This window comes from Eremothecium gossypii, chromosome VI (assembly GCF_000091025.4).
Source record: "Eremothecium gossypii ATCC 10895 chromosome VI, complete sequence".
Classification (NCBI taxonomy): domain Eukaryota; kingdom Fungi; phylum Ascomycota; class Saccharomycetes; order Saccharomycetales; family Saccharomycetaceae; genus Eremothecium; species Eremothecium gossypii.
In genome coordinates this window covers 1,725,175-1,740,490 of record NC_005787.5, presented here as the reverse complement: position 1 = coordinate 1,740,490, position 15,316 = coordinate 1,725,175, and the positions used below count along the sequence as shown (strand labels likewise).

The window sequence follows — 15,316 nt, the reverse complement described above, 5'->3', positions numbered from 1 at the left end:
GTCTCTCGTAGTAACAGTTGACTAACGGAATCGCAACATGACAAGGACGCTCACGTGAAGCAAGAAATGTGCTATGTACGAGTATTTAACATATAGCATGTATGAGCCCGCAACACATTATTTTCGTTTCCTATAATGTCCTATGAACCGTGCTATACAGGCAGTGTTGGCAAGTACTTCAGGCACATGGTACTGCAAACGACACTTGAATTATCTTATCGTCGGCGGCCAACGAACGCATATGCTTACAAATAATACAATTACTGTTTGGTTATTGTGCAGTGCTGCTGCTTCAGTTACTAAAAGGCAACTTCAGTGCACTCAAAGGCAGTGTGTCCGTCTTTTTCACATAGCGCGCACCATAGCAGCCTGCCCGCTGCCGCGTCCTTGTTTTTGTTCCCATCAAATAAGGGCAAAGACTCATTAGGAAGTTTTGATTGTAACCCCAGTTCATCTCTGTGTCGGTTGGAGTGGACGGAAGATTTGACGCCAATCAAACTTCTAGCCTCCTCCAACTCGCGCCGCAGGTACTCTATCTCCGACTGGTAGCTAGCGAGGTCCGTGCCACTCTTCAAGCTCTGGCCCTGGACTATGTCATCGAGCTTACGCTGTGTTTCCGCCAACTCCTTGGAGAGCGACGAGTAGCCATCGTTTAGGGACAGGTTGTCTGTTTGCAAGCGGGCTCTCTCCTTTTGCCATTCAGCCTTCAGGAGTTCCTGCTCTTCGCATTGCTTCAGCAATTCTTCTAGCTGACGTTTTAATCTATCATTTTCGGATTTGAGTGTGTCCATCTCAAGCACCTGCCCTTCATCCTCCATGATTATTGTCTGCCGCCGTCTTTGCCTTAGCATACGCTCCTCATTTTCTTTAATCTCCTTGTGTAGTTCATCGACAACCGATAGTAGCTGCTCGTGCTCCGCTTCGAAGTACTGTTTCTGCTTTGCCAGGTGCTCGCGCTCCGACTGCAACGTGTTTTGTAATCGCTGCTTCTCAGCCTCAAGATAACGTAGTTTTTCTTCATAGTCATCTATTGCCGGCTGTATCTCCTCCAAGACAATGCGCTGGTCGTCAAGCAACCTTTTGTAATGCAGAATTTCCTCTTGCTGTTGTTTAATCTTTGACTCATAGGAAATGCTCTGACGCTTAAAGTACTTTGGTGTCATGAATATGCTGTTCCTGTTATCTGCGGACTCAGTCGCCGCGTCTTCCGCATCCTCCTCTTCCTCCACGTCGTCCTCATTTTCACTATGCGGCCGGTCCTCGGCCTCCATGGAATCGGAGAAAAAATCGCTCTGATCCGAAGCCAGCGTTCTCCGACTCATCATACTGGCAGCACGACTCACTACGCGTCTCGGAGTCGGTGAGCGGTATATAACGCTGCTCGCACGATTCCTGGTTTTCGCCGCGCCCGTAGACCCATTTGTGGCCAATGTAGAAGTGGAAGTCACTATCGACAGCCGCTGCTGCTGTGGGTGCGCTTGCCCGTGAGCTTGGGCATGCACTTGCGGGTTATGGCCAGCCGCCGTCGTGCCGCCCGGCAGGCCATCGCCGGCTTGGTCAAGTAACCAAGCTACCTTCTGTAGGTGGATGAAGAGGCCTGACTGCGGGTACTCGGTCTCAAAGTACCGTTTGCCGCGAAAAGTCCCGTCATTCTTCCCGATGTTAGCCAATAAATCCACCCCCACAAACAAACCCTGCTTTCCTTCCACAGGCCCTATGTATTTCAGCTGGCCTTTGCCAACATTAGGTATCTGCAAGAACGTCCCTATTCTGTCCTGATATTTGTCCGACATATATTATGTTTCCCTATTTCGCCAAAATTTGTTTTATTCCCTGCCCTTCCAGGATCAGGAGGAGACTTGTATATCAGATCGACTACTCCTTTCTGTGGGCTCTGTATACCTCTCCAAACGCCCAACGAGTCCCAGGTACGTGTCTGCAGAACGGTTGTCCCAATCGCTGTTACTGTTCTGCTGCCGTTTCGCCTTGTTGTGGTTACGATCTCTTACTCAAAAATCTAAAACTAAAACAAGGTTTTAATCACGTGATTCAAATCAAGCTGTCGATCACGTGGTTGGTCACGTGGTTGTCTGGCACGTGATAGAAATAGGGGAACTCGTTATGTCTAGGGAGTAGGAGGGTATAAACTCCACTCTACTCATCACACTCTTCTTGGAGTTTGGCTTAGGAGCATTGGTATTGTGTACTATGACGGATATCAACAAGCTTATCAGCGAGGCGCAGAATCTCATGGACCGTGGGAACCATGGCGGAGCCGTGCAGAAGCTCACGACCGCAGCGGGTAGCAATCCGGATCAGTCGCAGGTGTCCTCGATCGAGAGCCTTATTGGAAAGATGACCAACCATGTGATGGGCAATGCTAATACCAGAGATGGAGGAGGCGGCGGGATTGCCAGCCAGCTATTCTCGTCGCTGACAGCCAATTCTCAGGGCTCGCCGCAGGCACAGCTCGGGAAGCTTGCGTTGTTGTCGAAAGTTTTCGGCGGGAACTCTGGCGGGGGCGGGTTTAACCTCGGATCGGTGGCTTCGCTATTCTCCGGAGGCAATGGCTCTGGTGCCGCAGGTGCAGCCGGAGCGGGTCTCGGTGCCGCGGGACTAGCGTCGCTTGCCTCCAGCATGTTCGGTGGTAACCAGGGTCAGCACCATCAAGGCCAGCAGCAAGGCCAGCAGCAAGGTCAGCAGCAAGGCCAGCAGCAGTACCAACAGGGCGGTCCTGGGTATAACTCTGGCGGCCAGCAGGGCGGCAATTACGGGCAAGGTGGAAACTTCAACTTTTCCGGGCACTTTGATCCAAACGCCAATCAGTCCGGCTATGGTAACCAAGGACAGGGTGGCTATGGACAGCAGGGCCAGGGTGGCTACGGCCAGGGTCAGGGCGGTTATAGTCAGCAGGGCCAAGGTGGTTATGGCCAGCAGGGCCAAGGTGGTTATGGCCAGCAGGGCCAAGGTGGTTATGGCCAGCAGGGCCAGGGTGGCAACGGCCATGGCCAGAATCAAGGAGGTGGCAGCGGGAACGGTCTAGCAAACCTCGTGGGCAGCTTCTTCGGAAAATAAGTGTCGAGTTCTCTAATTAGGTATGAATACTCTCCGTCTCACGCAGCTATGCGGAATTCACGGCGTTCTTATAAACCATAATTAATTTATGACTATTTGGAGTATACATCTTGTCTATTTGGCGTGATAACGCCACTGTCTTTTGAAACTAAAACTTTTGTCGCAAGATTGAAGTAAACTAACGCTGCTTTAGCGGTTTTACGTTCTCTTTGTAGAGGCGATACCTGTCTTTCCCTGGCGTACTGTCCTCGATGTTGCCAACAGGGTGGTATTCGCAGAGAATGTATATCCCCTTCCCATTATTTGAGCAGTAGACTACAGCACAACCTACTTCCTGGCTCTTTGCCCAGACTAATTGAGTAAAATGACCTACTGCCTTTCCGCGATGATATATCCCGTCGATATCATTATAGTCATAGTCCTCAATTTCATTGTACCATGAATTCACGTATTCCGTCACATTGGGCGTTTCCGAGGAAAGTCCGGAAGCAATATTCTCTCCATAAGGACCGTTAGAATGTTTTAACACATATGTGCAAGGATCTTCACTTGTACCTACTAGTTCTGAGACATAGCTGTAGGCGAAGTCGGAAAGTTTATTATTCCATTTTAGAGGTTGAGTGTCTTCGTGTAGAACACGCTTTGCGTTGTGCGCTTTAACTAGCTCGCTTGCAACGTTATGATCCAAATTCATAAGTGTGGATGGCGCAGAGAAGCTAGGAGTCAATCCACTAGCCTTAGATGGCTCTCTGGATGAGGAGCCATCTGTCTTTGTAGAGTCCGCAGGATTGGTCGTTTTTTGTATATTTGTGGAAGACGACGGTCCCTTTGAAGTACCTTTACTACCGCTCGAGCTACTGGGACGTGGGATGGTGGAAGCGCCAGTTGTACTAGATAAGGAAGTTGTGACATTTTTATATCCGGAAAATTTAGGTACTGTTGTTTGGCCTTTCGTTTTCGATTTTTCCAGCTGTGATGTACAGTCCGATAGCTGACAGGATCCTGGCGTCATACTTGGGCTATCAGTAATTGCATCTGAAAAGTGCTGGCGTAGAGTAGATGTTGACACTTTCGCCAAGCTCCCATAATCTTTTGAGCTGCCACTAGTTGATTCTGTAAGGGATTTGGTAACGCTCGGGCCGCTACTGGGAACGTCAGACGACAGCGAAATACCAATGGTTGGCTGTGAACTAGACTTCTCTTGCTCAAACGTATTTGATGCACTAGGTTCTGGTCGTCTGTCAAATGAAATGAAGTGGGGCATACTAGAGGGAGAAGGGAATGAAGCAACAGTAGATGTGTAACTAGACTTAGAGTAGGTCAACTTGGGCTGGGATTTATAAAACCTGGTGTAGGTAGCAACTTCCGTAGTATCTTGCACGGAAACCGATTCCATGGCGATTGCAGCAGCTATGCTGCTGACAGTAATTATGAGTGCCGGTTTCATTTTGTTGTTGGTGGTAAAGCAGGTCACATTAATCATCTCCTTGAGTATACTTATAAGATCCCATGGCTTATATATCTTTTTATGATTAGAAGCTTGAAGTGTAGCTAATACAGGTAATGGCAGAGCATACTAGCGATGCTAAATCGATGACGCGCTATACCAGCAGCATGCATAGGTTCATCGGCTGGTGCATATGGCATGGGTTCCAGTAGATAGTCGGGGAAGTATTCCAGTACTCATCGTGCCAATTTCCCGTAATCACAGCGGTCGGTTGCTTTGTTAACATTGCCGCCACAGGAACTCCTCATCACAGGCAGCTTACATCATAGGTATGGGCGCAAACATTCGTTTTTGCCAGTACGTACGGTAGGGCAGAGTTACATTCTTTATTCCAGTTTAGTTAAATGAGTAGTCCAAGAATTTAGACCCCTTCTTACCAATGCACGAGCTAAGGTATCCTGATTCATGGTAACCCTGCGCAGACATGCAGCGCCTACAGCCTTTTGTTTCGGGAATCGTAGTCTTTAATGTAGGCTTTATCGACCCAGTGCTTCAGAGACGAGTCTAGAGCAATCTCATACCCATCAGTCTCCATGCTGGACAGGTATTTTATTGCCCAATTCTGACGCAGAAAGGGCCCGGCGAAGATAGGTGGGCCATCCGGAAAGCATAGCTCACCTCTGGGATAAAAGTATAGTTTACCTCTGGGATAGAATCAAACCTTAAATTTTGCATACATTCAATGTGCAGTATATACATGCGCCCAGCTAGTTGCTTTTAACCCGCGAATCAATAGTATTCTAGAATTCATGTAACCTAGCATACATAGAGTATATATCCGCAACTTTCCCGCTGGATTAGCGTTAAGCAGGGTAAATCAAATTTCCGTAACTGAATGAGTTCCTTTTGACTTCTCACTATAATCATCGCCAAATTCGGGTGGCCGTTGCCCGACGCACGCTTACGGCCATCGACTTTCCGAACTGGGTGGAATGAGCTCCCAAGGAAAAAAGTACCATGCTGGTTACTCATCAAGTATCCAAAGTCCGCTTGAATTTGCAAAAACCTTCGTCAACATACCTCTCTGGGTAGGGCATCAAACCGGTCAGTAACTAGATGAAACGGGCACGATAAATGCGGCGACGGGAATTATTTAATTATCTAAGCAGTAACGACGTCTTCGACATAATTGCCCTTGTTATATAAGCATATGTTTCATGAATATATTACCCGGCTTTCGGCCAGGCGTCAGTGGCTCCTCTCGGCGCATGATACAGCTATGAAACAGTGAACAACAAAGGTATTTAAAGAAGAACGAAAGGGTTGGTATCGTTATATTAACCGGAGGATTCTTGCGCACTCTGACCTACTTGCTCTATGGCGGAAACAGATACCACTGTCTCATCCACCATAACAAAGGAGGTCACGGTCGTGTTCTATCGCACATCCAGCTCGCAAGAAGAGGATACCATCCTGCAAACAGTCACCGTAGACAAATATTACGCTTCAGGTCAAACTATCCCATACGCATATTCAACACTCAGTTCGCAGGGGGGGAGTACCATCTACAACCTTAGATCTACGCCTATTCAACCCGCAGGTAGTCTCTCAAAAATATCGGCGACAGAAAGTGCATCCGCACCGTCATTCACAAGCACTACCTCCCTGAAATATTCCACGGTAACATCCTCGAGCGATATCACACTTCCCCTTGCGACTTCCATGCCATTGTCTGAACACCCTTCTGGAACGGAGGCTGCTTCGGAGCAAACACCGACCTATGTTCCACTTACCACTTTGGTGAGCAATGAGAAAAGCTCTAAAACAATTATTTGCCTCTCAATTGGTCTTCCAATTGCCATATTTGTTGTCAGCATTGCTTTGATCCTATGGTTCTTCCGTTATCGAAGTACAGGCCGCCATCGGAACGAGGGTAAACCACCTCGGTGGGCTGTTCAGCCAAAAACCATGAAGACACAGCGGCCAAGATCCTTAGATCTAGAAAAAGAGCCTCTAGGTAACGATTATAAAGATTCCCAGATTTATGACAATTCTGGGATAGAGGTTCAGCCTCCACATGTTCTGACTCCAGATAAAGCTGCCCTAAACCCAGAAACATCTGATAGTGATACCATGATTGAAAAGTACTTGTATGGAAAGCCAAATCTAGGTAGCAAACTGGCAGACACGCAAGACAGAACTAAGTGGACTTACGAATCACCGCTATCCAGGTGGTTCCTAACAAAATCAGTATACCAACCGTTTAGTTCTTTCGAAATCAACAGCGGAACCACCGAGATTAAAACGCCTACAGTCCCGCTTAAAACGCTTCGAATCCTGTCAAAGGTCCGCCGCGAACAGGCACCAAACCCGCAGACAGCGGTATATTCACCTTTCAAGGAGGAGCCAGTGTACACGTCTGCCATGGTAGCATCAATGGCTTATAATTCTCAGACAAGCGATTTTAAACCACCAGGTACATCGGTGACGGAAAAGGTGTCCACCCCCACCTCGAAAATGACCACTCTTCTACCCTTGCCTGATACTCCATTAGATGAAACATCATCATACAAGGAAAACTCGTACGACACCTCACCAGAGCTTGAACCAGCGCAATACTCTCACAGCACACCAGTTGTACCCTCGCCACCACCAACAGCCGATGGTGACTTGTGCGTTGTAATAAAACCATTCTCTCCGCGCTTGTTAGATGAGATCGAATTGAACATCGACGAGCAAGTTCGTGTTCTTGCTCGGCATACCGATGGGTGGTGCTTAGTAGAGAAATGCGATAGTGCTAAGAGTGCCGACTCTGACAGTGACAATATATCCGCGCCGAACTATCTAAACGAACGGCGAGGTATTGTGCCACAGATGTGTCTTAAACATGTCTTTAACGGTGTTCACTAATTCTGAATGCCAGCCTTATATGCACCGATAGTTTTGAAATGATGTGTAATATGTGTGTTGATTTTAGAAGATATAAGGCCTGTCACTTCCTTGAGATGTGCTTATCTTTCTTCAAAAGTTGTTTTTTACTTGTTCAGTGTGAAAGCGCATTTTTAAACCACGGACCTAATATTGTATAGCGTGAAAAGCAGAAAAACAGAGATAAAGGAGATCGGTAACACTACTGAGGGGAAAGACGAAATCAGCCAAAACGCTCATAGCTCTGTTCAAGAACATTATGTAGTATATAGGTTATCCTTTCGATAGGGTCTGCAGCACTTGAGTACTGCGGGGCAAAGATACACAAATTTGCGTTATCTCAAAATTGATAACCGGGCGCCCGGCCCCTCTTATCCAACATCTTGCAAAGACCCTAGGCTCCCCAATGCACTCCACGCAACTGGGATGACGCTTTATCTCTTGTATCGCCGTGGGATTGCCTGTTAACCCTCTCGAAAGCGCCAAAAGCAAGGGATCAAATTACACTGCGGGATGCGCATTTCAGATCTACGGCATCAACGGTCATTCGTTAATTGCGTGCGTGCGCCGGGCTTAAGTGCTCATCGAACGTTGGCTTACGCTTCCCGCGATTTGGCTGCCCGGGCTAATGTAAAAAAAAGGAACGTGACCGTAACCGGCCGAATCATCAGTTGACTGTAAAACAGTTACGGATGCTACAACAGCATAGAAGTAGGCCCGCTGAGTAGCCAAAATTGGGTAAAATGGCTCCTACAACACACCTGCATCTGCAGAGAACCCGATGACTACCATTCTGCATTAAGTCCAGCATGGAAACTGCGTAGGACATATACTACCAGTGTTAGTCCATTGTTCCTAGTTTAGACGCACACCAATCTCCGCGGTCTTCGATAGTCGTAACAGGTAAAAAAGGAGGGACGTTCAAACCGTCGATGGCCGGAAACGGCGTTTGCGAGATTCCTTGTAGTTTGGGCTCGGCATTTTTCTCAAATAAAAAAGAAACGAATACGAGCTCTCTTGATTTTTGATTGGTATGCGTCTGCGCCAGGCGCAAGAATAGAGCCTCGCGCAAGGCATCTGTGAACGCAATTCCTCACACAAAGTCGCGGAACCGCTGTTGGTTGGACACATCCAATCAAGCGTAATAGGTCCCCGCGCTTGAGGAGGAACATTGGGGTCGTTACAAATTTTTAGATGAGCTTCGCAGAAGGAAGTTCCTTATAAATACTATATATCACTATCAGCACCGCAAAGCTGTTGCTTTTGACTGCTTAGGACCACTAAGCAATACAAATTAATATAGCATTTTACTAATGCCGAGAGACACTGGTCTACCGTCAGGGTCCTCGACTGGAGCCGTCCTGGTTGACGGGGAGCTGAAAGACATCAAGTCTGGAAAGGTTGTGACGACGGAGACAACGGAATTCTTTGAAAAAACCTCCGCTCAAAAGAGTGACTTTGAATACCTAGAAGGAGATGATACCCGGTTTAAGCGCTTCCTGAGCTCTTTCAAACGGGCTCATGGGTCCGGTGGGACTGATACTGAGGGCGGCGGTGGACAAAATGCCAAACATGAGAACCTGAAGCAAACGATCAAGTCGAGGCATATGATTATGATTTCGCTTGGCACCGGTATCGGTACTGGTTTGTTGGTTGGTAGTGGTACTGCCCTGCACGACGGTGGTCCTGCAGGTTCTGCCATTGGTTTCTTAATTATGGGTCTGTGCGTCTACTGTGTCATCCAAGCCGCTGGCGAGCTAGCCGTGTGCTACACATCATTGGCAGGTGGATTTAACGCCTACCCGTCATTTCTAATTGATCCTGCGCTCGGTTTCGCAACTGCATGGGTTTACTGTTTACAGTGGCTCTGTGTCTTCCCACTAGAGTTAGTCACTGCATCCATCACCATCAAGTTCTGGCCTGGGTCTCGGTCAGTGAATCCAGATATTTATGTTGCCATCTTCTATGTTCTCATTATCGTTATCAACTTTTTCGGGGCCAGGGGGTACGCAGAAGCCGAGTTCTTCTTCAATAGCTGTAAGGTGCTTATGATGATCGGGTTTTTCATTGTCGGCATTCTCATCAACACCGGCGCTGTTGGTACCTCGGGCTACATCGGAGGCAAGTACTGGAGAGATCCGGGCTCTTTGGGCGGTCGTACACATTTCGATCATTTCAAAGGTATCGTTGCTACCCTAGTCAACGCAGCATTCTCTCTCGGTTGCTCTGAATTTGTAGCTCTGACGGCTGCAGAACAGGCTAACCCCAGGAAGTCGATTCCTGCTGCTGCAAAGAAGATGATCTACAAGATTTTTGTTGTTTTCTTGGGCTCAGTAATTCTTATTGGTTTCTTGGTGCCCAAGGACTCGCATGAGCTTATGGGCTCTAATGATTCCGATTTGCATGTTTCACCATACGTCATTGCTGTCAGAATGCACGGTGTTAACGTCGTCCCCAGTTTTATTAACGCAGTCATCCTTCTCTCCGTGCTTTCAGTCGGTAACTCAGCATTTTACTCTTCCTCCCGTCTGCTACACTCGCTGGCGGAACAGAACTATGCGCCAAAAATCTTTAAGTACATCGATCGCGCAGGAAGACCTCTCATGGCCATGATCATCTCGATTCTTTTCGGTACCATATGTTTTGTTGCTGCATCTCCAAAAGAAGAGGAGGTCTTCAAGTGGCTATTGGCCATCTCTGGCCTCTCTCAGCTCTTCACATGGTCGACTATCTGCCTATCACACATCCGCTTCCGCCGCGCGCTTGCTGTGCAGGGCTATTCTACAGATGAGCTCGGATTTAAGGCGCAGACAGGTATCATTGGCTCGTACGTATCCGCTATCATGATGGTGCTCGCTCTGATCGGGCAGTTCTGGGTGTCGCTCGTGCCTATGGGCGCGACAGAACCAGATGCCGAGTCTTTCTTCACAGGCTACCTTGCCATGCCAATGTTCCTGCTATTCTACTTTGGCTACAAGATCTGGAACAAGGACTGGCGCCTCTTTATCCGGGCTGACCAAATTGACCTGGTCTCGCACCGTCGCATCTTCGACGCAGACGTGCTCAAACAAGAAGACATCGAGTACCGCGCAAAGCTACGCAACTCCAGCATCTGGCACAGGATCGCCAATTTTTGGTGCTAACTAACTATCTACATATTAAATGAACTATCTAATGTCGTAAGCCGTAATTGCGTCGCCAGACGCCACCGTACATCTCGGAATACCAAACCTCCACACCACGGAAACACGTGCCATATCGCGCCCGACGGCCGCACCGTGGCCAACTTGGCGCCTTCCGTGCCCTACTCTTCCTCTCCCGAACGCCACCGCACCATGTCCGACGAGCAGGAGCAGAAGCCCGAAATCAAGCCCGAAACCCACATCAATCTCAAGGTCTCCGACGGCTCCAGCGAGATCTTCTTCAAGATCAAGCGCACCACCCCGCTGCGCCGCCTCATGGAGGCCTTCGCCAAGCGCCAGGGCAAGGAGATGGACTCGTTGCGCTTTCTCTACGACGGCGTCCGCATCCAACCCGACCAGACGCCCGACGACCTGGATATGGAAGACAACGATATCATCGAGGCCCACCGAGAGCAAATCGGCGGGTCCTAACTACCCTATGTAGCCAATGTACGTTTTTTCGCCAGGGGCGCCTTGTCAAGAATCGACTCTCCGACCGCGCTCTGCCTTCATTTGGCAACCTAAGCCAATGCAGCCCGCCGCGCGCGGCCGGGGCGCATGGCTAATTTAGTAAGACGCTGGCCTAATGTAGTAACACCGTACACGAAAAAAGTTTTCAAAACACACGACTGTCGCTTAGGGAAAAGCTATGTCATGCTTGCAAGTCGAGAGAAAGTCAGTACTGTCTGGCTGGCCTAAGCGTTACAAAAGGACGGTGCTGGCTGAACCTCTTTTACTTTTGTGCCGCTGCCAGTGTTTGTGGCACGAGCTCGCTACAAGAGAAGCGGGATGGGCGATAAGAACAACAACGTGACGTCACTTAGAGGCGATCGGATCGGGCCGTGGAAGCTCGGGGAGACGCTTGGGGCGGGCAGCACCGGCAAGGTGCTTCTGGCGCAGAACACGGAGACCGGGCAGATTGCGGCTGTCAAGGTGATCTCGAAGTCGGTTTTTAACGCACAGGGATCGACGTTTGTGGGGTCGAATGATCCGGACGTGCTGCCGTACGGTATCGAGCGGGAGATCATCATCATGAAGCTACTAAACCATCCGAACGTGCTGCGGTTGTACGACGTGTGGGAGACGGCGCAGGACCTGTATATGGTTCTGGAGTACGTGGAGAAGGGCGAGCTGTTCAACCTGCTGGTTCAGCGGGGGCCGCTGCCAGAGAACGAGGCGGTGCGCTTTTTCCGGCAGATCATCATTGGGATTTCGTACTGCCACGCGCTGGGCATCGTGCATCGGGACCTAAAGCCGGAGAACCTGCTGCTGGATCACAAGTTCAACATCAAGCTGGCGGACTTCGGCATGGCCGCGCTGGAGTCGAAGGACAAGCTGCTGGAGACGTCCTGCGGGTCGCCGCACTACGCGGCGCCGGAGATCGTCTCCGGGCTGCCGTACCACGGCTTCGAGAGCGACGTGTGGTCGTGCGGGGTCATTCTATATGCGCTGCTTACGGGGCGGCTGCCGTTCGACGAGGAGGACGGCAACATCCGCAATCTTTTGCTGAAGGTGCAGAGCGGCAAGTATGAAATACCGGGCGAGGACGAAATATCGCCGGAGGCGCGCGACCTAATAGTGCAGATCCTGACAGTGGAGCCGGAGCAGCGCATCAAGACACGCGAGATCCTGAAGCACCCACTTCTACAGAAATATCCAAGCATCAAGGACTCGAAGAGCATCCGCAACCTGCCGCGCGAAGACACGTACCTGAACCCGCTGGATCACAACGACGGCACGATAGATCAGGCCATTCTTCAGAATCTTGTGGTTCTATGGCATGGCAGAGATAAAAATGAAATTACGATGAAACTCAAGGAGCCAGGCGCCAACCTGGAAAAAACTTTCTATGCACTGTTGCATCGGTTCAAGTTTGAGAACGAGCAGCAGCAGTTAAAACAGCAGCAGATTGCCAAGCGCATTTCCTCTACTTCCTCTTCTCCTCAGCAGAATATTGTGAAGTCTTCCTCCCGCCGCTCCATAAACAATATATTGTCTACACCGAAGAAGAAGAGGAGCTCAGCCATTAACGTGTCATCGGCCCATAAGCGACCCGTTTCCATCCAGAAGCTGAACGATTGCGGGACTCTGAATCCAACGTCGCCGTCCAAGAAGCGTTCGCTTTCCAACAGAAAGTTGTCTGCAGTTCTGGCGGGCTCGAATTCCTCGTCGCCGTCGCGAAAAAGGATGTCAGTGGGGCAAGATGCACCGCCTGTTCCGACTGCGGTATTACGCGACTACAATAAACGTGCTTCGAGAGCAAGCAAACGCTTATCCTTCCTTCCCTCCAAGCGCGGATCTATTACCACAAAAATCATTGCCACATATGCAAAACTATCGGAAGATAATGACTGGGAGTACATTGATAGAGAAGCTAAGCGCACCAGTTCCGATTTCGCGACATTGATTGACAATATATTTGAACACGAAAAGTACGAGCAGATAAGGCGCGAAAAAGAGGAATTGGAGCGCAAGGTTAGGGAGGCGAAGGAACGCGAGGAGCGCGAGCGCAGAGCGCGGGCAGAAGCGGAACGCCGAAAAAGGGAAGAGGAAGAGCGCAGGCGTCGCCGCGAAGTAGAGGAGCTAATCAGGCAGCGGGAGCTACAGAAGAGTTTGGAGGAGCAGGTGGCTCGGTTGAAAGCGGAGGTCGCCGCAACAAAACAGGAAAAACGCATCTCGCTTGCTCAGGAGCAACACGTGCGCTCGATCTCCGAGCCGATGGAACGGAAGGGAACTCGGCCGAGTAAACGGGATTCTTTTCTCGCCCTACAGAACAATATCAACAGTTTGTTGAAGCGGCGTACGCTGTCGCTCGAGACGCGTCCAATCTCGAGGTTAGATCCAGGTATCAGGCTCTCAGAAGAAAACACCATCTTGGAGGATGACCTCGAGTGTAATGAGGACCGCCTTCGCGTTGAAAAGAATATATTGGAAACGATCCGCAGGTCGAAGTTCTTGGGGTCTCAGTACGATATTGACAAGGAGCTGCAGAGAGTCAGGCGCGAGAAGTTGGAAAAAGTGAATATGCGCAAGAGTCAGGACAGGAAGCTGGAACCTGGCCTCCATTCGCGCCAGGAACAGAGGTTTGTGTCTGACGGCACCACCGTCACTTCCTCACATGAAGATTCGGAGTCGATAATCCTTCCCAAAAATGTCACTGCTATTGGCGTTCTGAAGGACGAGGAATCCGAACCAAGAAAGTTATCGGAGGTCAAGATTCCGCAGTTCACAAGACGGTCGAAGCACTTTAGCGCCTCTAGCAAGCGACTTTCCGTGTTGTCCATGTATTCCACCAAGGTCTCTTACACGAACCTTGCGGACTACCTCAACAACGACGTGCAGTTGAAGTCATTGCAGCCCAGCGCACCAACTTCTATCAAGATACCACAGGAACCTGAGTTCATGTTCGAATCTGCCGGGCAGGAAAACCGTTACCAGGCTGCGGCTCCTACAGACACATATCTGGAAAGACCGAAGGTTGGCGTAGAAGGCGACCACGAGCCTGGCGAGCCTGTGGAACTGATAGAACTGGACGATAGTGAAGACAGGTCGAAGCAGTACTCCGAAGAGGACATAGCAAAGGTTAAGCTGCCGATCCTGCCTCCTCTCGATCACCTCAACAAGCCCAACGGCCTCGGCATTTACCAAGCCCCCGCGCCTCCAAAGGAGCCTCTGGGGCAGCCCGTGATGAAATCGATGATCCCAGACGACATCAAGATCAAGTGTGTCCCCAACCAGCTCTCCCCGCGCAGGAGGGCAACCGAGCGCGCGCCCGAGAAAAAGCTCACAAAGACTGTTCCGGAGCGCGTGATTGCAGCTGAAACCTTCCCGCCCCCCAACACCAAGAAGAAACCATCCTTCTTCAAGAAATTTTCCCGCGAGAAAATGCACTCGGACTGCGACGTCCAGCTTGACACCACTGTCGGCGACTCCAAGATGTTCCGGGCCTTGAACAAGTTGCTGAACGGCTGGACCAGCTACGGCTTGAAGGAGGTTCGCTCCATGCCCGCCTCCTACACGATCACCGGCAAGCTCTCGAGCGACAACATCCTCTCTTTGCGCTCCACCGCCTTCGAGATTGTCATCCTCTCCGTCGCAGACACCGGCTCGAGCGTAAAGTTCACCAAGAAGTCCGGCTCCAAAAAGACCTTCACCAGGCTCGTCAACGAGATCGAGAAGATTTTGGAGAAGGAAAGCGTCTTGGTGCTAGCCTCGTGACCCCCTCCCGGGCTGGAACTGCGCGATATACTACATAAAATACGTTATCCCTGGAATTTGTAGCATTAAAGGACTTATGGACTATTCTGTATACCTGCGCTTCCCGCTGCCACCCGTAGCAATGCCAAACTCACTCCGAGGCCTCGCTGCTGGCCCAACAATCGGACTCACGCGGACCCGAGCCCCGCAGTCACGTGCCCCCCGCATTCGCGCCCACATCACTCCGCTTGCCTCGCTTCCGCACCCCGCCACGCGACTCCGGGCCCCGCAGCCCCACGTGATTCTAGTTGCATAGGAAACTAGGCTAAAATCACGTGACTGAATCGCGCGGCCACATCATACCATGGGACACGACCCCGACTACCCCCCCCCCCCCGCGCCGCGCGCTGCACAGCAGCCGTATACGGCGCAGGCGCAGTCCGGTCGCGCGCCTCTGAGAGGGCGCATGGCCGCCGATGCTGCATGG

The 15,316-nt window shown here is 50.3% G+C and overlaps 7 protein-coding genes across 7 annotated transcripts; 5 read left to right on the top strand and 2 right to left on the bottom strand.

The window, feature by feature from the left end:
• Positions 1-299: 299 nt before the first annotated feature.
• BIK1 (Bik1p) lies at positions 300-1,793 on the bottom strand (the record flags this gene model as incomplete). The annotated part of the gene is made up of 1 exon (NM_212386.2): positions 300-1,793. One exon carries the CDS (start codon positions 1,791-1,793, stop codon positions 300-302), a length of 1,494 nt encoding a protein of 497 aa, NP_986250.2.
• Positions 1,794-2,208: 415 nt separating this feature from the next.
• RNQ1 (prion domain-containing protein RNQ1) lies at positions 2,209-3,075 on the top strand (the record flags this gene model as incomplete). The annotated part of the gene is made up of 1 exon (NM_212385.1): positions 2,209-3,075. One exon carries the CDS (start codon positions 2,209-2,211, stop codon positions 3,073-3,075), a length of 867 nt encoding a protein of 288 aa, NP_986249.1.
• Positions 3,076-3,253: 178 nt separating this feature from the next.
• On the bottom strand, positions 3,254-4,558 carry AGOS_AFR700W (CAP domain-containing protein; the record flags this gene model as incomplete). The annotated part of the gene is made up of 1 exon (NM_212384.1): positions 3,254-4,558. The coding sequence occupies one exon, from the start codon at positions 4,556-4,558 to the stop codon at positions 3,254-3,256; it is 1,305 nt and encodes a 434-aa protein (NP_986248.1).
• Positions 4,559-5,899: 1,341 nt separating this feature from the next.
• On the top strand, positions 5,900-7,432 carry FUS1 (Fus1p; the record flags this gene model as incomplete). Its single annotated transcript, NM_212383.1, has 1 exon — positions 5,900-7,432. One exon carries the CDS (start codon positions 5,900-5,902, stop codon positions 7,430-7,432), a length of 1,533 nt encoding a protein of 510 aa, NP_986247.1.
• Positions 7,433-8,763: 1,331 nt separating this feature from the next.
• Positions 8,764-10,593, top strand: AGOS_AFR698C (amino acid permease; the record flags this gene model as incomplete). Its single annotated transcript, NM_212382.1, has 1 exon — positions 8,764-10,593. The coding sequence occupies one exon, from the start codon at positions 8,764-8,766 to the stop codon at positions 10,591-10,593; it is 1,830 nt and encodes a 609-aa protein (NP_986246.1).
• Positions 10,594-10,785: 192 nt separating this feature from the next.
• SMT3 (SUMO family protein SMT3) lies at positions 10,786-11,064 on the top strand (the record flags this gene model as incomplete). The annotated part of the gene is made up of 1 exon (NM_212381.2): positions 10,786-11,064. The coding sequence occupies one exon, from the start codon at positions 10,786-10,788 to the stop codon at positions 11,062-11,064; it is 279 nt and encodes a 92-aa protein (NP_986245.1).
• A 357-nt stretch (positions 11,065-11,421) lies between these two features.
• On the top strand, positions 11,422-14,850 carry AGOS_AFR696C (AFR696Cp; the record flags this gene model as incomplete). The annotated part of the gene is made up of 1 exon (NM_212380.1): positions 11,422-14,850. One exon carries the CDS (start codon positions 11,422-11,424, stop codon positions 14,848-14,850), a length of 3,429 nt encoding a protein of 1,142 aa, NP_986244.1.
• Positions 14,851-15,316: the final 466 nt, after the last annotated feature.